The 23,790-nt window shown below is 41.7% G+C and overlaps 1 protein-coding gene across 1 annotated transcript in view; it reads right to left on the bottom strand.

The window, feature by feature from the left end:
- Nucleotides 1–23,790, bottom strand: part of TLN2 (talin 2) — a 145,165-nt gene that overhangs the window by 49,216 nt on the left and 72,159 nt on the right. The window contains exons 11-30 of the mRNA XM_066559061.1: nt 23,158–23,262; nt 22,241–22,396; nt 21,174–21,275; nt 18,294–18,370; nt 16,531–16,711; nt 14,830–14,943; nt 14,097–14,205; nt 13,213–13,421; nt 12,983–13,081; nt 11,330–11,497; nt 10,938–11,232; nt 9,490–9,656; nt 8,312–8,440; nt 6,495–6,608; nt 6,080–6,193; nt 4,637–4,771; nt 3,595–3,723; nt 2,873–2,975; nt 984–1,192; nt 73–192 (exon numbers count right to left, since the gene is read on the bottom strand). Coding sequence (XP_066415158.1) covers nt 73–192; nt 984–1,192; nt 2,873–2,975; nt 3,595–3,723; nt 4,637–4,771; nt 6,080–6,193; nt 6,495–6,608; nt 8,312–8,440; nt 9,490–9,656; nt 10,938–11,232; nt 11,330–11,497; nt 12,983–13,081; nt 13,213–13,421; nt 14,097–14,205; nt 14,830–14,943; nt 16,531–16,711; nt 18,294–18,370; nt 21,174–21,275; nt 22,241–22,396; nt 23,158–23,262 — 2,835 coding nt within the window. The remainder of the gene's footprint in view (nt 1–72; nt 193–983; nt 1,193–2,872; nt 2,976–3,594; nt 3,724–4,636; nt 4,772–6,079; nt 6,194–6,494; nt 6,609–8,311; nt 8,441–9,489; nt 9,657–10,937; nt 11,233–11,329; nt 11,498–12,982; nt 13,082–13,212; nt 13,422–14,096; nt 14,206–14,829; nt 14,944–16,530; nt 16,712–18,293; nt 18,371–21,173; nt 21,276–22,240; nt 22,397–23,157; nt 23,263–23,790) is intronic.

Genomic DNA, 23,790 nt, shown 5'->3' with positions numbered 1-23,790 from the left:
TTTGACACATGAGGAACTGAGATCTGCTGTGCAGTTTTCTAAAATCTATTTGCACATGAAAAGCCATCTTACCGAATCAACCAGGAGCTTCTTGCTGGATTCCCCAATGCTCTTTAAGGCCACATCCACATCCTTTTGTCCAGGTAGACAATTCACACAGTTATTCAAGGAGTGAGACACTGCTTTTGCCACCTACAACACACAGGTGAACACAGACACACTGAGAGGTTGAAGTGCTCATTAATAGGAGGCACAGCTTCTACCCCATAGCCAGCAATTCCTACATTCTGACCCTTTCAGGAACATTTTTGAGGCTTGCATCTTTCTCAGTTTGCTGGCCTGCAGTCTCTGTTCAGGCTCATCCATGGGATAGGATGGTGCTGGCAGGGCAGCCCCACAACTGCTCCTGGCACCTGCAGCACTGCAGGTAACTTCAGGGGATTCCTTTATCTATATACTAATCACAGAAAGTCATTGCAGGCCACTTTTTACAAAGATCTGATTAAAACAAAAGTATCTACATAAGAAATGATTTACAATGCAGACCAATTCTAGAACTTTTCAAATCAGTTAAAAAAAGAACCTGTCACTCCTAAAGAATTCAAACATAGTGGTGCCACACATGAAGAAAACATGCACTCCCTTTTTGAATATAACATGGATAGAGATCTTTTATTTGAAAATTACCAGTTTAATGGCTGTCTCACTTTTGCAGTCAAGCAGTCTCCTCACATATGTTGTGGGTAAAAGCACAGAGCTGCATCTTTGTATGTTTTTCTAAGAGATGACTAAAATACCATACTTAATACCATTTCCATTGTTTAACCTAGGCATTATATTGTCTGAGAGCTGTTGAAAGGAACAGAAAGTTGAAATACCTATCAGCCTTATTTTCTGTCATTCTCTCTCCTTATTCAACGCTGGTTTGGAGTAAATTCACTGCATATTTGACAGCTCTTGCAGCTGCTCAAGTCCCAGCTTACCTGGGCTAATCTCTGCTGACTGTCTGCATCCCCTGGGGCAGCCAGGGCCTGCTTGGCCTCCTGGATCAGCATGGCAGAGCCTTCCATGACATCCCTGGCAGAGTCCAGCATGGCATGGGCTGCCACAGGGTCACTGGTAGATGCTGCAACCCCTCGTGCTGCCTGAGCCAAAGTCTTCAAGGCCTGAGCAGTTTCTCTGGCAGCAACTCCTGTGGTCACATTGCACCAAGGATTTTATTAGTACCTTTAAAGACAACCTTTGTGTTTCATGACATGATCTTGCAGGTAATGATCCTATTGCAAAATAACACTGAGAATGCAATTTAAAAGAAAACCTTCAAACAGGAACAAATTTGAAATACACAGTATAATTTGCTTATTGAAATGTCTGTAGTGAAGCCATAAAGTAAATGTTACAGCCCAAAAACCACATTCTGGGCACAGTCTCTCAGTGACTACATCCTAGTGAAGCACTGAAAAAGAAGAAAAGCTAAAACCTGAAGATGAGGAAAAACTCATACTCCAAGCTATGGGGGAAGTGATTGTCTGCAAGAATGGTGCACAGGAGCTCAGAGCCACAGCACAACAGCTTAACTTCAAGCAATCAAAAAAGAGATTATTAGGAATGATACAACTTGATATAATCTAACATCACTGTGAGTAAAAACATGTAAAAATAACTGAATGAAGTCACAGAAAGGATGTAATAAAATTACCTTCTGTTAAAGGTAATTTAACAGAATTACCTTTGTAATTCTGTTAAAATTACAGAGATGTAATTTTAACAGAATCACAAAGGTAATATAGTAATATTACCTTTGTAATTCTGTAATTACCTCTGTAATACTATATAATATAGTAGATATCTATCAACTCCAGTGCTAAAGTGTAGGACTATGTGAATAATGGTCTCCTCCTTCTATTTGAAATTATTGAAAAGGAACTCATTGCTCTGTAGGGTTTCCTACAATCTGATGATGAGAGCTACTAGGTTTAGCTATTCATTATCAGCTGCAAGTATCTGTACTCCTTGCCTGATACCTGGTGCCTACTTGTGCACAACTATGTGACAGAAATATGAGCTATCTTGATGAAATTCCATCTGCTACAAATGAAAGCAGCTGTAAGTTCTAGAGCCCAGATGCAATTATAACCAATGAAGTGGTAATTTCCATAACACATTTTATCAGTAATATTAGACAAAAAAATCTTATGGGAGCATTTGCAACAACAGCTTTCATTTCTAACAGAAATAAGGACACAGAACATTTTAACATGTACAAGTAAGCTTTTGTCCCTCCTGTAGAGCATTTTTCTAATTAAGGCATTTTTGTTTCTAAACTAAAAGTACAGGCACAAAAATAAACTGTAGAATCTGTGTGCCCAGGTTTCCTATTGGCTTTACCTCAAACTATGCAAATGTGCTCAATGAATCAGCCAGAGCAGCTGCATTGTACATGAACTGGTAACACCAGGAAGAGATGCAGCTCTGAATGTCATCAAGCTGTCCCCACTATGTTCATATCCTGCTGCTTCAAAACACATCCAAGGCACCCTTTAAACCTTCTGCAAGGACACAGCAACATCTCCAGTGGCACCGACCTTTAAAATGCAATACATTTTATTTCAGCCTTTCACAGTTTCAGTGGCACCTATTTACAAAAACAACAGATGTCCCAATCTATTCTGATTAAAGACAGAGCAGATTGCATCACTGTTCTTTTATGAAGTGTGAGTCACATTCAATTCTTCATAACTTAGCACAATTCACTATCAGCACTATAAAAAATTAAGGAATTTCTTGATTTCAGTAGTCTGTGACAAGAAAAGCCTTTATCAAGGTGATGGACAGCAGAGGCTTGACAGAGCCATTATGGATAAAGCAGTACCTGTGTAGTGCTCGTTGCCCTGAGCAGCACAAGTTAACAGCTGGGCCATGGAAGATCCCACAGCTTTGGATGTGCTTCCCAGGTCCTGAGTGCATTTCTCAAGCTGTAAAAAATTGCAAAGCACAAATTACTTAGGTTAAGCACAACAAAAATACACTTTGTTTTAGACAGTACTGAAAAATTCCTCATTCCACAAAAACCTAAACTTCCACCTCAGCTACTGAACACACACACAATTTTTCTGAAATCTGACTAACACGTTTTCCCTGTTCAGGATGGAATAAATTAACATATTAGGTAGTGTGAACAACAAAACTATTTTAGAATTAGCAATGGAAATAAATACCTTCATCCAAGGAAGGGCTTTCCTCCCCACCCCAAATAAGCCATTTCATTTTCTAAGCCTACTAGAACTGGCTGTCCTGAGTTCTCATCATTGTCACTATTGAAAAGAAATTCTTTTTGACAAGACCAAAACATTATTGTTACCAAATTGTAATTTGTACAATAGAGAAGGAAGCCCCTACAGTCCTATGAGTAACTCCACTACAGAACACACTGTTGCTGTTGTAGTAACACACACACAATTTTAAGAGAATCAGGGCAAAATCCTATCAGCATGATCATTATCCAAAGCTTCATGACTGTTTTGCCTCTAATATTTAAGTTTTTAACAGCTAACTTTGTTTGTTTTTAAATGAAGAACATCCTTCCTCAATTACAGTTTCTCCTGGGAGAGGTTTTAACTGTCCATCCACAGCTGCCATCTTCGCATCCTGCAGTTCATTTTTGAGTGTCTGGACTGTATTCAAAGCAGAATCAATTTCCATTGGGCCACAAGCTTCATGAGCCTGTTCAGAAACCAGATCAGCACCACTGTTAGCAGCTGTATGCAACTTTCAGAAACAGTAAATTCTTCAGATCTCATCTCCCCTCCCATATTATTTCTCTTCCTACTTTAGAGGCCATTGTGAGCCCTCTCAGGGTTATACATCATGGATTCCAAACTCCTGAACAATATTTTCAGTCTGTGAAGAGAATAAGACCCTGCTAAGAGGCACCAGGGGAATGAGGTGCACTTGCCTTGTGTGCATGTCCCTTCACAGCAGGCAGCCCAGGGACTGAGAAAGTGACTGTGGCACTCTGGGTTTCCCCTTGGACAGTGACCTCACTGGGCATCATGACCAAAATCCCAGTGACTCCCTGATGTGGCAGCCCACACTCAGCAGTATGAGATGGAAATTGTGGCATTAGCTCAGGTGTGGCCACCCTGGTGCTACAATCCTGGCCTCAGTGTACACACACACACACACACACAAAAGATCAGACTTTCCACTTGCATTTTTTAAGTCCCACATAGTTTAGAAATCTCTGTGTAAAACAGAGCATCTGCTTCCCTGAGTTTTAGAGATGATGGTTCCAGTTCACAACTACAGCAGAGCAGAGCTGTAGCTGGGCTCTCACTGGTTTGGTGTGGCACGAGATGTGTTCCCTTTTCCCTGCTCTCCCTTGAATGGAACAGCAGCTCAGAGTCTGCTCAGATGCTGCTCTGCATACCCTGCTCCCATTTGGCTGCTATGGAAAGGGCAGCACAAGCTTGTTCAGCTTTCTTGGCACTTCTCCCTCCCCCTTCTCTCATGACACAGAGGCCACCTGGGAGTCTGAGCAAAGTGTGCACAAAATACAGCAGTGAGAGGTGAGCACTGCCTCGGGGGGGACAAGAAGGGCTCTTGTTTTAGCTGATGAAAAGCAGGATTTACCCACCTTCTGGGAGGCAGTTCTCAGCTCAGCTAAGCTGGTAGCAAGATTCTTTGCACACTGACTGAGCTGCATTGCTGCTGCTTGATCAGTCACTGTGGGGACAGCAGCTTTAGCAGATGCCACCATTTTACTTCCAGGCTGGTCAAAGAACAACAGTGAACACAATTAGTTTTAACAGCTCATTTTCTTTAAAGAAAGTTTAGGATTCAATAAAACTGCTTCCTTCATTCACACACTGATGAGGTTTCTAGATTTTTCTTTAATGCCTAGCACATTCCTGCTCCTTAAGCTGGAACACCCTGTCAGAATTCTGTCACATTTCCAAGCCCTCTGTAGCAGGACTCATCTGTGCTTTACTGGGACAATGACTACTCCATTGGTTCCAGTATCTGCCTGAGGCCTTTGAATACTCATGTAGACTACTTAAAAATAATGAAATGTGAAATTTTTCCACTCAGCATTCATGTGGTACAATCAGCTCAAGGTGGCAGAGATGGCAAATTTCTCTCTAAGTTTCTAAGTATTAACCTCTGCCAAAATTCTATGAAATTAAAATTGTAATTCAAGCAATGCCTCTACAAAGGGATTACTGCTGATACAACTAAAAACCTTTGCTGATTCTCATCATCACCACTGTACACACATACAGCCACAGGGGAGATGGATCAATCATGTAAATGACTCCAGAGGGAATCATAAAGCAAATACTTAGAGTGAGAAGATGGTTTGTGATCCCTCTGCCTACACAGAACCATAAAAATCTGCTAACAGCCATCACTTTAAGGTAACACTAACTGATGCCAAGTAATGAGCATGCCATTGCACACAGAATTGGTTTCTGGTGTTGTTTCCTGTAAGGTTAACAATAAGCCAATAGTTTTGTTATCAATACTCAAGAGTCTATCTTTCTACTTTAAGATGTTATAGAAAAAGCACACAGTCAAATTTTGTGTTTTTCCCAAACCATCAATCTAGGTCTATTATGCAGGCTAATATCTAAAAAACCATGCAAGTATTCTCTTTTATTTCTGAGGAACTCTGAAACCTGTTGCTGCAACACTAAGTCTACCTTGCTTAAAAAGGTCACCACAGCCTGCCACATATTCAGACTCAGACCTCTACTTAGAAAGATGCTAAATTCTCTCAGTTTTGTACTTTAAACTCTAACCCAGAAGACAAGTGTACAGCAATGACTCTTTCTTCTCCAAAACCATACTTTTTTCCTGTTACTTTTAACCTCAATGTCAGCAGTTCTCACTCTCCATAGCTACAATGGATTTTGGCCACCTAACCTGAGGAATGAAATTCTGCCTGTCTATGGCTCATAGCAGTGAACTTCTTTACATGGTTCTTAACAGTTTACTGGTTATTTATCACAAATGAAAACATACAACACTAAAAAAAAAAAAGCTTTTTACATCTACTGCAATGATTGGTTCACTTCACCTGAAGGAAATTCTGGCTGGAATTGATTAAAGCAAGCTGAGCACTGAGGTCTTCTGCCTGAGCTTGACTTCCTCTTACACCCTGCACCAGCTGAGGAATGTGGTCTGCAACAGTCTAAAATGGACAAAGGGAAAACACTTTCAGTAAAAAAATAAAATCTCAAAATCCTCTAAAAATAAAACAAGCAGCCTTCCCACTCCCCATAAAGACAACTGCAGTATTCCCGAGTAAATCACTTCTGTGCTGTCACAGAATTAATTTAGGATGCATGGGACCAAACTAGTATACAATAGAACTTTTTTAGAGATGTTCTACATAAGAAATCATTATTGGTTTCATTATTGCTTGGTGATCCTCATCGCTTCCCAAAAAGCATTGCTCAAGAGTTATTTGGCATGGGCTGGGCTGTGTTTACCTTGCAGCTCTGCACAAGTTGCTGGTGGGCTGCTGTGTTCTTATTGGAAACAGCTGCATTCTGAGAAGCTGCAATGGTCTGAGTAGCAGCAGCTGCAGCTTGTTTAGCTGCAATCTTTGGAGAAAAAGAAAGTTCAATCAGTGCTAAAAGTGAGTAGTTCAGAGGCTGGAACACACATTACTACAGGTAACTTTGACAGTAACAACATTGACAAATTAATACATTTTATCCCTTAATTTGATTTGCCTTAAGGAAACCTCAACTGACCACCATTGCTCTTCTCTCAAGGTGAAGATGACTGGAATACTGTTACCCATCTTTGATTTGCCAATAAAGAAAAAGGCAGACTTAGAAGCATTCTGTGCCCTTACTCCTTCACAGCTTAGGTTTCAACAGGAGGAAGATAAGTGAACTACAAACAGCAGAAATGGTCTAAACAAAGAGTTCCTATGAAGGCCAGAGGAAACAGCACAGCACCCACAGTGCTGCACACTGCTACACTGACACCCCTGGCCCAGGACTCCAGGGAGCCAATTTCTGCTGAGACTGCTCTATGGCAAAAGCCAAGATCCTACAATGACACAGAGGTACAAAATACTGCTATTTCTGAGTCTAAAAGCATTCTGAAGACCACCTTCAGATGTCATGATCAACATCTCCCTATTACAAAAATAAAAATTCAACCACTTATCTAACATGTACTTCAACATGTTGTACAACACTAACTGGCCCACTAAATAGAAGCAAGCACAAAGTTTATTACACATTTTACTCCTTTGTAAGGCAGTATATGTTATAACAGCAAAACATAAAAAATATTCTTTTATAAAACTTTCTTGAATGCAATTAGAAAATTACAGACATCAGCCTTTATTTCCTAAAGTACTCCTGATTTTTACTTCTAGACAGACACAGGAACTTAATGTATGGTCACTTTACTGCATTTGAATCAGACCAATGCAAAAATCACAGTTGCAAACTGGGAACTAGGAAAAGTTTCTTTTTTCAATCTGTCTTTTCTTCATTTTAGTTGAGAATGTGAAGATCAAACTTTGCCCACAAAACAAATTTCCATGGTATTTTATCCTTACTAAATTGTTGTATATCCAGCATGTCTGTCCCTGGGAGAATCCTCCAGAGAAACAAGGCCATGTGTGCTGGAAGTCTGGTCCTGCCCTGATTTTATTCACTGATTATTCAGCCTAATTTTATTTTTACTGTGAAGTTTCAGGTCCCATCCTCAGGGGTTGTTCAGCCCCTTATTGCCAACAAGAGGGTTTTTGGCTGGTGACTGGAGACAACTTAAACCTGGGGAGAGTTGTCTCCATTGAAGTCTTTAGGAGAGTTTTAAGAGTGACTTAACCCACATTGTTCTTTATCAACAATACTTTTCTCCTTGGCTGGGCCACTAGATAGGATCTATCTTTTTACTTCCATTTTGGCTTCCTGACTCTGAGTAATTCCCCAGTTGAATTGGACATGCTGTGATCCAACTAACTTGGTACAGCAATCATCTGGAATTCTATATCCTAGTAAAGGCACCAAGAGGTCCAGTGTGTAAATGGCACACCAGAGAGATAAATTACACAGCAGTGAAGCCATTCCAGCTCAGCTGTTTAATTTTAGGACTAAGCCCCCACCAAATGCCTTCTGAGTCAAATCTTACACCACTTTACCACATCTGTGATACAAGTTACTCAATTTTCTGAGGACTATGTTATGATACACTGCCATGTCTAATTCTAAGCTTGTACTCTGGAACTGAGCTTACAGCACTGTCATTCTCTGCTTAGCACTTTCACTACATGGTTTCCAACCTCCAATCTGTTGACAATTTTCTTCTTGATGGCATTCTGGGCTGCAGCATTTGTAGCAACCCGCAGTCCCTCTGCTGCTTCTCTCAGACGCTGCTGCTGATCTTCATTTTCAGGATTGGCTGCAGCTCCCTGCACAAAATGTCCAAGCAAAAACTGTAAGTCTGAGTAAAAGTGACTGGAGAAAATGAGGATGAGCATCAAGACTTAAGTCAGCTACATCAGCATTCATTTTCCTTAAACTATCATAAGGAAATTAGAAGAACACTGAAGTATTACAAAACTTTAGAAAGTTTGTTTCTAGTGGAAGGCTGTTACTGTGTCTGGTACTTAGAGGAAGAAAACTGAACATTTGCTTCATATACCACTTCAGGTGCTTGGGAAAAAAGCCTTTTTTAACTGCTTCTCCTTTGATCTGAAATAATGTACTTGTATGAATATAGGTTTTTGAAAAAAACCCAGTTTTTGAAATTCCAATTCAGTATGTCTTTCAGTAACTGCAGTCTAAAACTTTAACACAGTAGATCATCTCCACTTGAAGTAAGAAAATAGTGGAAAGCCAAGGATAGGCAGCCAGGCACACAGGCCTTCTGGAGTCCCAGCAAGAATGGCTGGCCCTGCTGTTGTAAAAATAATTTCAGTGCAGGATCTGGGAAAGAATTCAAAGGAATTAAAAAATTCAATTCCTCCCTAGCAGACTGAAACAGAAAGGGAAGAAAAGTTGTGATATTTGTGTCTCTTGTGAAAACAAGGAGGGAAGGATGTGGAAGGGAACAACACAGGCAGGATTCCCCAGGTGAAGGAAACTGTTTCTTTAACAGAGGGGAGTTGCTGTGTAATGACTGCAGTAAGAGATTGCTGTGGTTCTGTTGCTCCATCTGCACTGGTACAGACCCTGCACCACAGCAGGGCTCAGGGCTGGTGGGAACTGCCCTGCATGGCTTGAGCCATGAACCCGTGCACACAGGAAAGGAAAAGCAGTGCAAGATGATCTTTAAAACCAAAACAATCCAGGTAGCTAATAAATAGGTTTTTGGAATGTAGCAAGTCATTAAATGCTGAACTCTTACAGGATAAGAGAAACCAGATAAACAGCCAGATGCTATTTATAAACCCCACACACCCTCTCTTTGCTGTGTACAGCATAACAATTGTAAGCTGACAGTTCATTTCCCTGGTACCTTTGCAGCTTCCACCATGCGGGCTGTGGAGTCTGCCAGGAGCTTTGCAGCAGCCAGAAGCTTCTTGGAGTTCTCCATGTCAATCTCAGCCTCTGCATCAGACCTCATGGCATTGACGAGATCCGAGGTGGCCTGAGCCAGCACCCGGGCCTGCCGCACCATCTCACCTGCACAGGGAGACAGCGATGGGGAGCGCACAGCCCCATCCTCACCCTCTCCTCTCTGCACTGCAGCCTTGCTTTCAGACCTCAGCATTGTTTCACAAGGTAAAAACTGCACTTCCATTTGCTGAAGTATTGTTTCACTTGAAAATGATACTGATGTTTATACACATATAACTTGAAAGTTTCATAACCAAATCTTGGACCACAATATAAATGACAGAAATCACTACAGTGGAGAAGAAGAAAAAAGTGTAGTATTTGCAGTCCAGATAATAAGACAAAAACACACAATCAGTAGTTTTAGGTAATTTTGAATACACAGTTGAAGGAAACTCCTGTCTCAGCAAAGACTAACGACTTGGCTTTCAAATCACAGCCAAGATTTCCCTCCTTCAATAAAAATCACCCATCTTTTTCCTGTGTTTCTGGGGAATTATCTTTTGTCTAATATAAACTGAGAACTTTGTGACAAAACACTTAGCACCATTAAGATGGTTTTAGCCAAGAACATCTTGTTTCCTGTTTTAGAAGCTGCACTTTTTAGAAACGTCTCGGAAGAAAAAGCAGATGTAAGTTTAAAAGCTACAACAAAATCTATGCATAATAACACCAATCACTGTGAAGGATTTCCCAGGTGCCTGTCTTCTTATTTGGAGATGAGAAACTGCTATACAATACCATGAAGCAGTGGCAGAAAACACAAGATATTACAGTGTTCCTTTAGCATGGTATTGATTGTTTTCACTGAATATTTACTCCATCCAGCACACAGCTATGTGCACACTGCTGATTTATATTATGGGCTGGATCACCACACATGACAACAGCACTACCTTAGAAGCAAAAAACAGAAAAAAAAGGATTTTTATTTTCTTGACATTTGAACTGTTGTAGCTATGATATTTTATGAAAAATCCTTTTCTTAGGATTTTTTCTCCTGAGAAGCTGAGAGGCCTCAGGAACAAAATGTAACCAATGGTTATCTGCTGCTGTGGAATGCAACAGGTGCATCTGGGATTGGTCTCATTTGGTTGTTCCTAATTAATGGCCAATCACAGTCAGCTGGCTCAGACTCTGTCCCAGACACAAGCTTTTGTTATTCCTTCTTTCTTTCTTTTTCTATTCTTAGCCAGCCTTCTAATGAAATCCTTTCTTCTATTCTTTTAGTATAGTTTTAGTATAATATATACCATAAAATAATAGATCAACCTTCTGAACCATGGAGTCAGATCCTCGTCTGTTCCCTCATGCTCGGAGCCCTGCGGACACCCCGGGGGCACTCACCAGCGTCGCCCATGGAGCTGAAGATGCTCTCGGTGACACACATGATGGTGTCGGTGGCCTGGTCGTAGCGGCCGATGGGCTCCCCCCTGCTGGCGAACTGCCGCACGTGCTGCAGGAGGTCGTGCAGGGCCTGGCTGACGATGCTGGCGGCGGCGCTCACCTGCTTCAGCAGCTCGCTGTCATCCGTGGCCGCCTGGCACGCCCGCACGCAGTTCTCCACCGAGCGGTCCACCAGCTTCCCTGCCTCGATCAGCTGCTCCTGGCACACCGGGGAGCTGATGGTGGGACTCACCACCTGCACGGGCACAGCACCCACACCACGTTTATTATTTACCAGTCCATGCTCAAGGCATGGGGACGCACAGCGGCACCCACTGGACACCCTGCCTCACCTTGGCACAAGCCACAAGCTGGGAGGTGGAGAGGGCACACTGGGTGGCAGCAGCAATGACCCTGTTCTGCAGGACTGTGTCCTCGGCCACCTGGGCCACGTTCTTGGCCTTCAGCACCAACATGGCAGCAGCGTTGGCAACAGCTTTGGCCAAACTCATCAGAACATCCTGGTGAAGTAAAAGGAAAAGTCAGTCTGTGACAGGAAAACAAACTCAGGTGTTCATTCCTGCAGTCACTAAGTTCAAACAATTTCTTCCCATTTCCCCACTTAAAATCCCATCCATATACTTCAGTTTTTTAGTAGGATGGAGTCTTCCTAATGCCTCTACTGTTAAAATGACCTGGTTTTCCAGTAAAGGAAATACTTCCAATACACTTATTTATAATTTCAACATCACAGCAGGCAGAAAATATTGCATTTCAAAAACCAAACCCACAACTTTTTGTTTTGCTTTTAGATGTGATAAACCATCCCTTTTCCTTACCCACTTTCTCCAACACTCCATAACACTGATAAGAATGCTTAAATTCTTTCTCGTAGCCAAGAGTTGTAATAGATATATTCAACTAGGAATACAAATGAGAACTCTGATGAAGTTCACAGATCCACTGCTGGATGAAGGGTAAAAAGGGCCTTAAGTTGTATTAGCAGACACTTGCACACAGCACACTCCAGAGGTCTGGCTGCTGCTGAAAAGTGCCTTCCCATGCTTCTGGTGCAAACACATCCATGGCATTCAGTGAAAAAATCCACACATGTTTTTTACAGAGGATTTAAGAGCACTGGTAACAGCAAACACTGTTAAACCATAAGGCATTAATGATTTTGTAATTGATGCTACTTTTCATCTGGAGGAAATTTTGTTTGCAAAATTACAGCTTTTTTTTCTACCCAGTTTACCAAAATATTTTATTAACTTCTACATGTTTACATGTATACATACAGACACAGCAAACACATAAACCCCATTATATTTAATGAGAAGAAATACAGTGCAAAAAGCTCTCCATGAAGCATCTGAATGATGCACAGAAGAAGAAGGGGTTCCTATGAAATCAGCATTCTGTGACTGTGTGTGACATTCACATTCTCTGAAAAAATTCCTTCACCCAGGATTTTTCTCCTGGGAAGCTGAGGAGCCTCAGAGAAAAGAAAACAATTCTTATCTCATTTGCTTCTCCTGTGTTGTGCTCACATGTGGAATGTGTTTGCAGATTGTTCACCCACAGGTGATTGTTCCATTGGATTCTGCTGTGAGTTGTTTTCACTCTTTGGCCAATCAGGGCCAAGCTGTGTCAGGACTCTGGAAAGAGTCAGGAGTTTTCATTATTACCTTTTCAGCATTCAGTAAGTATCCTTTTTGTATTCTTTAGTATAGTTTAGTATAGCATTCTTTAATATAATATAGTATAATAAAGTAATAAATTAGCCTTCTGACAACATGGAGTCAGATTCATCATTCCTGTCCTCACCGGGGCATTCCCAGCAAATACAATAATTGTGTAATTAAAATCAACTTCAAAATGGATTCAATTAGCATAGAGAAACTTCAGCATTTTCTAACCTCACTCTGAGCAGCTTGGTTTTCTGCAGGGACCTCCTCATTACAAAACTGCACAGTTCTGACAGTGACAAACAATCCCCTCATTACCTGGAACCTTTCACCTGTCTCATTCTCCCCAATTTGCCTCAGCAGCTCCCCACTGGCCTGTCCAATGCTTCCAGCTGCAGTCAGAACTGTCTGGCGAGGCTGGGAGGAGACAACAGAGAAATGCATTAATTCACAGAAATTGCATTTCATATTTCCTCAAGGAACTTGTGCATTAGTGTGCAGGCAATATGGCCAAAAAGGGGGAACCTGAGAAGTTTTCCTTGACTCACCTCTCCTGAAGTTGGTTGCACAGCCTTCAGCAGGTCTGAGACAGCACTGGCCAAGGTTCGAGCAGCTTTCAGGAGGTCTTCTCCACTGCCAACTTCATCATCCATGAGAGCAGCCAGCAGTTTCACACCTTTGGACATCTCAGTGAGGTTGGAGGAGATGGTTGTAATTGCACATCCCACAGCAGTGTAATCAGTGTCAACTGGGTCCCCTGCAGAGCAAATGTTTTTCAATGATCAGAATGCTTTAGTGGCTAAAAGGGAAACAGCAGCAGCTACAAGCTACACTCTGGGGAGAGATAAAAGAGACATTTCAAGACAGCCAAGCAATGCCTACTAAGTCATGTGTCACTTAAAAACACATTAGATTGCTATAAATTTTCTGATTTTTACATTTCTTCTTCAATAATCTATCCTCTAATAGAATGTTTCTTCATTCAATGCCATTTGCTGAGAAGTCCACAGTTTCAGCCTCCTTCAATACTAAAATAACCTAAGGCAATACAGTCTTGTCTCCTTTAAGCCACTCACAGCTGCCTCAACCTGTAATTTGCTGAAGAAAAACCCACTGTCAATAAAAACAGAATCTCTCCTTAACAACTGCCAGATCAATGATGCTTTCTTGCAGTAACCTTGCAAACACTCCACTCTCTTGGATAAGCCAGCTACATTTTGTCTTCACTGACTGTTACACCTTTAGAGAAACTGAAGAGAGAAAAAATTGTGCTGGGAGGGATACCAAGTTTGTTCCACACATCAATGCACTTAGCTACTGACGTGTTTTAAAGAAAATCTTCTGCAGCTGCCCCATACTCAGTTCATGTTTCTTGATTTGGATTGACAAATAGTGAGGAGACTGCCAGGAAATCCTTCCCATTGACATTTACCTGCTGTAAGGTTAACAACAGATGCAGTTCCTGCAGTGATTGCATCAACCTGAGAGTGTATTTCATGTTTTGATTCATCAACCTTGTTCTGAACCCATACTCTTGATGCCTGAAGAGCAATAATGAAAAGAAGAATGAAGGACTGCAGTGAGGTTCTGTAAGGCAAGACACTAGGTACATATCCCATTCCTTTGTGAATTGTTAAAAGTGAAACAGAAGAAAAGCAGCAGACCCTTAAAGTGAAATATGAATGCAAGCATTTTCTTCTGCTGATTCATTCATTACAGATTTGCTCTCACATTTCAACAGCTGCCCTTTTAAGGTAAATGCCATAAGAAAGGCTAAACACTCTTGACTGACAGCCCCCATAAGCAATGACCCTCTGGCTCTGTCCTCCTCCTGCCCTCACCTGGATCATCAACAACAGAATCATGTTCTCATTTTCCATGTCTCTGGGAGGCAGTAAGTCCCACCATTAATACTGCCCATAGTTTGTGTTTCACTGTACATATGCCCACAAAACAAGAGCATTCCAGGCAGGATTAGGAAGTCTGCTACATCTGGTCTCAGGAGACTGAAAGAGTGAGGTGGGCCACTGTACACGAATTCCTTAGAGAGAGCACAAATTTTACCCCGTATGAAAAGCTTTAGCAGTATCACTTTAGACCTGGGGGCAATGACTAAACTGCTCTGTGAACAACCCACAGGCCATGGCTGTGTGCTCAGAACTCACCATGTCCTGCCCCAGGGGTGGCAGGTTGTCCACCTCGCTGAGGTCGGCCTGGGCCTGCTGCACCGCGTGCATGCTGCTGTTGATGGTCCCCATCAGGGCCTGCTGGGCTGAGGTCTGCAAGGCAGAGCAAGGCAATGGCTGGGCTGGGCTCCACAGGGCACTCCAGGCACAGGCCATGTGTGCATGAAGAGACCCTGAGCGACAGCAGTCCACAAACCACCCCAGGCCATTTCAGAGAGTGCCTTGTCCTGGCACAGTGGAGAAGGCAAAGCCCTCACTCTCTTCTCACAGTCCTGATTCTGCTCATGCCATTTTACACTCTGTGCTACTTTCACACACACATCAAGTGCCCACCTTTCTCAGCTCAATGGCCAACAGACACACACAAACCCACTGACCTGCATTTGAGCAACATTAAAAATCAATTTGCTTCTAGGAGACCATTACTGATTTCCTGGGACAGCCTCCCAGTGCAATCAAGGATGACTCTAAAACTAAATTGTCATCAACATGCATAAGCTAACAGAAAACTGAAGAGGTTTAGGCAGAGCAGGATGCTGTCTGTACTGGCTGTCTGTGGCAGAAGTTTTGGCTGCAGGGGCAGCCTCTGGGAGAATCAGCCAGAGGCTGCCCCGTGCTGGGCACACACAGCTGATTCTAGACAGCTCCAACAGACCCAGCACAGGACACAGCTGAGTGCAGCAGCCAAACTGATGGCACCTCTGGGAAAACATTGGTGACAAAGAGGAAAACACGGGTGAGAAAGGGCAGGGAGGGAACAAGGAGTTCAAGAAACAGCCTTGCAAATGCCAGTGCCTGACAGGGATGTGGAGGGCATGCTCCAGACAGCAGAGCTGAGTTTCCTTAGCCTGTGGGAGGTATTTAAACCTTTTTTTTTTCCCTTTCAATACTAGTTTTAACTACTTAGAAGTAAAAAAAAAAGCTGGAAGAGCCTGCTTTAAAGGAAATAAGGAAATAAATCAAAAAGTGACACCCTAAATATTGAAGGGATACTCATTACTTATGTTTGGTAGAACAGTCAGGACATTACAGCCAGGACTTTCAGTCTCAGAAATGTGTATAACATTCTGTTTCTGACTACTTGCTGCACAGACAGGTTTCACACACAAAAATCTGGTTATATGGTCTCACTGCACAGAAAGATTTGACATTCCTTTTCATGAGTGTGGCCAGCCCCACAGTTCTGTGTTTTGCTTTATTCAGTTACTCTCCCATCAAAACCACAACCTGACATACTTGTACCAAACCCTTTCCCCTACCCACACCACACATCTGATGGCTTTGCCTGCTGAAATAAGCCAGCTCTGCTCATAACACTGTGTACAACTGAACTGACAGGTGTCAAATCTGCTGGAAACCATGGAACTAGCAGACACAAGCAACTAAAACCTTGTAAATCACACATGAAGATGAAAAAAAAATACTACAACTTTTTAGCTCTGCTTCATTATCCCCCTCTCTGCCTGAGCATTTTACTGAATTCCAGCCTGAGTGCCTTTGCTCAAGAGTCAAGTTGATGGTGCCATTGCTGGTTCCTCTAACCACCAATTTTGTGACAAGTATCTGCTCTTCAATCCCTGAATGAAGCTAGGAGCCTGCTGAACTGCCTGGGGATAGCACTTCCTTCTACTGAAATACTCTGTGGAAAACCATTCTCTCCCAGAAAGAAGTGTTTCTCACAAGAGGGGGCATGTGTCCCCTGTGCATCTGGCCAGTTGTGACTTGCTGCTGGGGGGAGGGCATGATGCCCACGTTGAAGGTCTCGGGGCCGCTGGAGCCCGAGCGCATCACGGCCGGCAGCGCCACCGAGCCGTGCTCCACCTTGCCCGTCCTGTTGAACTGCTGCTGCAGGATGGTGGGTCTGCAAAACAGCAACACACAATCAGTCAGCCCCTGCAGACTCACCTCTGCTTCCTCTAGGATTTCAACTGCATTGCACAACGTTTGGAGAAGCTGGAGAACTTGATGGTTTTTCTTTCTAAGCATTTCCTAACATATTGGACAAAAGATAATGCGGGGCTTCTGGCAGATCAGTTGTTAGCAGCACTGATGAGCAGACAGCAAGGCAAGATAGCAATCTGCAGTTTTGTTAAACATGAACCAATGGCTTTACCCCTGTTAGACACAGGGCAGACAGAACCAGAACAAGGTTTAAGGCATAACAACTGCTCTGTTTCATTTGTATCACAGACTGATCAATACAAAATAGAAGCATGAATCTTGTGGAGATCTTTTGCAAGTACTCCCTAGAACTGGGATAAAAACTTAATTCTTCCTCCTTTATACAAACAAGCACACACAGTACTTGCAAGTAATCTGGCAGTCCCCCAGATACTGGACTGGAGAATAATAAATAAAGTTACTACCATCCTGAACTGCCTTGCCAGATATACTGCTCATATTTAAACAGGATTCAACCTTTAATAGCTAGAAGTGTTGACAGAAATTCAGGCTGTAACAACAACACTCTGATGAGGGAAAAAAAAAAGTGATTTCAACTATGAAAAAATCTTGTATTTATCTACTACAAATTCTGGGCTTCTCTGCACAGCACTTAACTAACAGTATATTCTGGAAGTGATTTGGAAAGGGCCATGTCAAAATAAAGCACATCTGAACATGTGTGATCCATCAAAAGATGAAATTTCCCATAAGGCCACATGAAATACCTAACAAATCTATCTCATAAACTGTAGGCTTAACAATAAATCAAATGGACTTTTCACATACACACTGCTGACACTGCCACCCTCAAGAGCTCCAAGAAAAGACTTGAGTGGCTGATTACAGCTTATAATGTCACAAATCTGTTTTCATGGTCTCACAGAAAGATTTGACATTCCTTTTCATGAGTGTGGCCAGCTCCACAGTTCTGTGTTTCCCTGTATTCAGTTACTCTCCCATCAAAACCACAACCTGACCTACTTGTACCAAACCCTTTCCCCTACCCACACCACACATCTGATGGCTTTGCCTGCTGAAATAAGCCAGCTCTGCTCATAACACTGTGTACAACTGAACTGACAGGTGTCAAATCTGCTGGAAACCATGGAACTAGCAGACACAAGCAACTAAAACCTTGTAAATCACACATGAGGATGAAAAAAAAATACTACAACTTTTCAGCTCTGCTTCATTATCCCCCTCTCTGCCTCAGCATTTTACTGAATTCCAGCCTGAGTGCCTTTGCTCAAGAGTCAAGTTGATGGTGCCATTGCTGGTTCCTCTAACCACCAATTTTGTGACAAGTATCTGCTCTTCAATCCCTGAATGAAGCTAGGAGCCTGCTGAACTGCCTGGGGATAGCACTTCCTTCTACTGAAATACTCTGTGGAAAACCATTCTCTGCCAGTAATAACTGTAATGCTTCATTTGAAAAAGCTGCCACTGCTAAATGTGGCACTCTTAAAACCAGACCATTTCCTCCTGTTGCATGCACTCACTTCTTAGGTGAAACAGATTCTTCCAACATGGTTGATTCTTCATCACCTTCAAGCCCAAATCTATCTTTACTTTGTTTCTGGAGGGGGAAAAAAAAAAGATAAGTTAAACAATGAGTGTTGTTTCTTGCCTTCTCTCCACCATTTATCACAAACATAAAGAAATGTCCTTCAGAGCCTTGTCTGAGGCTGAACACCACCCTGCTGGGCAGTGAGTGACAACACAACCTCCCCCAGAGAAGAGGAACTCTTCAGCATTCAACAGCCCAGGCTCTGAAGCCTGGCAGATGAAGGATGTAAAGGAAAATCCTGCTGGTGCCTTTTTCAACAAAGGTAAAAAGAAAGTGCTGAAGTGTTATTGTATGGTGCTACCCACTGATGCCAAAGATTTTGGCCTCTATATTTTTGAAATCTTGTACTGCAATAAGCATAACTCTAAACTCCATATACATGTGTTAGTTAACTTGTTAGTGTTAGTTACCTGTGTTCACATTTTGGTCAGAGAACACAATCCCTCCAGGCCTGAGATCCAAGGACACCCTTACAGCCTCAGGCCCCAAAAAGTGTAAACAAAAGGGAAGGGGAAGAGGGTAGGAGCAGACTGGGGGAGTGTGACTTCATCACCTGAGGCTGTAATTGGAGCATTAACCCCAGATATGCAAATGGACCAAACTTATATCTGTCTGAAAACCTTGTGACCACTGCTCATTTTGGGGAGGCTCTGTCTGCCTTTAATATACCTGAAAGCACTTAATTAAATATATCCATTTTTATTCTTTATCTTTGTCTGGCCTCTGCTTCTAGATAAGCCCAAAAAAGGCATCACTGCCAGCAGGAAATACATACCCACCAGTAAGGACAATAAATTGAATAGTGTCTCCAAGTCATTTTATCATAGTCTTTAAAAGTTCAGGACTTTAAAGTTGACTTTAAAGACTTTAATGTTCAGGACAGTCTGGCTTCAGGCTGGAGATTGAGGCAGGGGTTTTTAGTGCTAAGAGAGATTTGTAAATATATGTAAGGGCAGTAAGTCTAGAAACAACAGGAAAGTACAAATCATAGAAATAGTGCCTTATAAAAAGAGTTTATTTCTACTTGTTGCCTAGTGCAGAGAAACTGTCTGCTTTCCCTCTTGCTACATGATTTGTAGTCTGAGTCCATGCAGAGGAATATAAATAGGGAAGTATCCACTGGGACCTTCCATCCAAGAGGAACTCCTCATGCACATCCACATGAACACACAACTTTGGAGAAAGAAGTTCTTATACTAGAGTTTGATTTCATGCATGAACTGAAACTCCCTCTGTCTAGTCACGATTGTGCTTGACTTCTGTAATAATGTGAAGTAAAAAAAGAAATCTACTGGTTTTAATTTAGATATATGCCAGTTAAATTCTGGGTTCTCTGTCAGCTGATTAATTAACCTATCACTAAAATTGCAGGACATGAGGAATTGGGTGGAATGGGGGGAACACTGTACTAGTAACACTTGAGCAGAAAATAGGAAAATAATGTACCTATCAATGCACACTGGAGAAAATGAGTTGGACCAGCCCAAAACACAGGGAAAATTAACAATATGCAACTGAAAGCAACAAACCCCACTCTGATGCATCCATCCCAGAGATTTCATGGGCTCAACAACTACAAACTGCAGCTTCTCATATGAATCAGGGATGTTAATGATTTAACCTGTTCCTAACTCATTCATTTCAAACTGGCTGTATCAGCAGATGGTAGAGAAAAAAAATCAAACAACTGGGAGTGGAAATTTGCACATTTGTATTCTATCAAGACAGAAGGCAGCTTTCATTTGGTGCTAGACAGTAATGCTATTTTTGAATCAATTTTTAAACCATCTACAGGAACCTGGAATTTATTTGATGTTTATTAAACCTGAGCCTGACAGCCTCAGAGAAAAAGGCATGTGATGAATTCTGTGTGATGAATTCTGGCAATCCTCCTCAACCTTTTATTATGTAATCCTTAATGTTACATCCTCACTGCTCACACTAACAAAGGCAATAAATTCTTCTGGCCTTCTTTGTGATTTCTTACTACTAAAATCTATTACAGTAAAGAATGATGGAGTTGGAATGGCAATGAAGTAAAATTTTGGTAAGACTGAATCAGTGCTGTTTGGAACACCTCACTTTTCTATGTAACATGTTTAGAATGGGACCATTCAGCTCCATGTTTGTTGCCAAACTTGCCATTTTTTGCTGTTGCACTTGCTTGCTTGGGAATATTTTGAGTACTGGAAATTTGTATCAGCCCTTCCTCTCTCCTGCCAGGCACATTCTATAAAAAACAAATTTCAAGGCAGTCTGACCTCTTGACAAACACTGATTTTATCCCCCTCTGCACAACTCAGGTCTAATTCTTTGCTTTCCTAATGACAGTGTTTTTGAAACAATGCATTGTTGGGGTTTTTTGGTTTGTTTTTCTGGCCAAAATCTTTCTCAGCTTTGCAACATTATATACAAGAACACCTGGACAACCATTGTGTAGTCCTGGCTGTAGTTTTAAATACTGCTTCTAGGGTAATTTCTTCCCACCTGTTTTATCACTTTGGACTATAGCTTAAAAACTCACAGCTGAAGCTTTGGACTCTTCCCTGGATAAACACTCAGAGCCACCAGGTCACCTTCCAGACAGAACAACAAAGCCCAGGAGTGCTGCACTGAGCCAGACACATGCCGGAGATGTAAGACATAGCCTTGATTTTTCCAGAAGCAGTGCCTTACTTGCAGGTAAAAATATATAACATCAAACCACAAGATACAACTCTGACTCCATGAGAGGAAAAACTGCAGTTTGCACACATCTGAATTTTTGCATTGGTTTTTTTTTTTGCTGCATGCCAAGATGTTAATACTGTACCTTCTTTAGGATGATATCAATGTAACCTGCAATTAATTGAGAGATCTGTTCTCCTTCAGTGGTCTGTACTGAGTAATAGCTTTCCTGATATTCACCAAAATCCTGAAGAAAAAGGGGAAAAATCCCAAAACTCATTTGAAAGTGTGAAGTAAGTAAATGAAGAAACAGTACCAAACATGAGTGAGACAATTCAAATTCTGAAATTGTACAGACATTTTATTATATGCAACAATAAGTTAAACTTCTCCAAGATTCTAAACCAGTCTGTATGTGAGACTGAGGGAAGAGAGAAGAATCCTTTTTATTTCAGTTTACTCACAGATGTTTCATACATTGAAATGCCCAGGAGATACTTCATCTAACTTTATAAGATTCAGTCACTTGAGGATGAAGAAAAGGTTTTTAGAATTTAATCCCAGAGCATAATCATCCATGCAACTGGAAATTAGATGCAAATGAATCAAGTGATGCAATTTTCTAGCTTCTGCCTCTTACTCCATCACTTCAAACAACCTTTTCATATACAAAATATATGTTGCAGTGGTCTCCTATTGACCAAATAATTAGCAAAATATCACATTCAGGAAGCTTCTCTAAACTCATAATTATCAAATACATGAATGAGCCAGCTGACTTTGTTTATGTTCATATCTTGCAAGTCACAGAGTACATTATGAATGCCAAGCAGCATAACTATGTACACAAGTGTGAGTAATAATGCTTTCTTAACTTCATCAGTTAGGCACAAAGGAGGTTTAAACAGTGGTTTGTTGAAAGATTTAAACAGTACTTCTGAGGAACTGGGCTGTCCAGGAGCACCAAACTACAGACTGAACCTGGACTACAGCATGTGCCAATTTACTGCTTGAGGACTCAGTGACTCTGTCAGGCTAGAAAATTAGAGATGGGACAAGTCCCAGTACAGAAACTGTTCTTAGAAAATTAGAGATGGGACAAGTCCCAGTACAGAAACTGTTCTTAGAAAATTAGAGATGGGACAAGTCCCAGTACAGAAACTGTTCTAAGCCTCAGAAATCCCTTGTCCTCTGTACACACACACAGATTACCAGAGTGAAGCTTTTAGGTGAGGCAGCCCAGCGTTTCACAGTTGTCAGAGGCCACTCCTGCAACACCTCCTTGGTCTTCTCATCCACTCGCATCACAGAGTCCTTGGTGACCCCCAGCAGACGAGGGACCAGCTTGTTCTTGCCTTTCATTTTTTCCTATAACAAAGGGTGGAAGATTGTTTTCCTTACAAATGCAGCTTTCAACAGGACAAAGGAAAAGCAAGATAGAATATACTGCAAAGGGAAGCAACTGGCATGCAGACAGTGACAATTTGAAACTCCAGGCTTAGTTTGTCTGTTTACAGACAATGATTTTTAAGCAATGCATTTATTAAGAAGCTCTGGTCTTTAGTGCAGCTTTACTACTCAGTTCAAAAGACAACCTTATTGGTGAAATTTTGCCTGGTGGGCAGGAATAATGATGAGCAGGACTCCATGATAACACAAGGCTAATTAATTATTTTATTATACCATATTATTCTATACTATATTACACTACCATCTAAACTGAAACTGAACAAGAAGTCAACTGAACAAAATCCTCTGACTGTCTCCTGACCACCATCAGGACACAGCTTGCAGAGATTGGTCAAGAAAACAAAACACTCCCACCAGAATCCAATTACCAAATCCCTTCAGGCAAACAATCTTCCATAATGCATTCCTTGTGCACAAACACAGGGGCAGCAAATGAGATAAGACCTGTTTTGATCAATTCTCTGCTTCTCCAGGAAAAACCTGAGAGAGAGAATTGTCTCTCTCTGCTCAGAGAATGTGAATCCCACACAAGCTCTCTTCTCACTCCTCCAGGAAACTGAAATATCTCAGTGGTTGAGGTAGCAAACCTTGGCTTAGAGAGGGACCCGAGAGAACTCAACAGCAAGGGCCCAGGATGGTCCCAGCAGGAGCTGTGTTACCTTAACAAGAAAAAAGGAAACCCCGTAGGTGCGCAGGGAACGCGCCAGCTTCACGTACTTCACTTTGGCCTCTATCTCTGTCATCTCACCACAGTTCTTGTGCTCCTGTAACAGAGTTCTCTATCAATTAGGCAGAACCAAAGCTTTCTACAAACAAACAAAACAAAGGGCACAGGTTTTATCTATTTCAGGATGCTTAGTTCATAATCATCACAATTAGAATATTGGAAAAAATACTGGGTAGAAATGTTAGCAAAACTAGCACATAATGCCTCACATGAGAGAAAATAACTAACTGGGCAAACAGAACACTCCTCTTTGACCATCAACCATTCCATCTGTGCCTCACACCATGCACATTAAACCCCTTCTGACACAGTTTAAAATTCTAGGTATTCCTGCTGTTTGACATCATTAGGTTTCATACAATTAATGCCTCTTCACTCAGCTTTTAAATGTCATTTAAGTGTACCCACACCCTTTTTTTTCCTCCCAGAAACAGATTACTTATTCCTGCTTTGTGCCCAAAACTTCTGACTCATGACAGCTTATACTTGAGACCATTTCTCATGTCTTGTAGGTACTTCCTATGGGTCTTTTTTGCCAGTTGCAGCATTATCCAAATTTTTTTCC

Source organism: Molothrus aeneus, chromosome 13, assembly GCF_037042795.1.
Source record: "Molothrus aeneus isolate 106 chromosome 13, BPBGC_Maene_1.0, whole genome shotgun sequence".
Taxonomy (NCBI): Eukaryota; Metazoa; Chordata; class Aves; order Passeriformes; family Icteridae; genus Molothrus; species Molothrus aeneus.
Note: the sequence above shows the minus strand (reverse complement) of the source record. Positions and strands in the feature narration are given on the sequence as shown.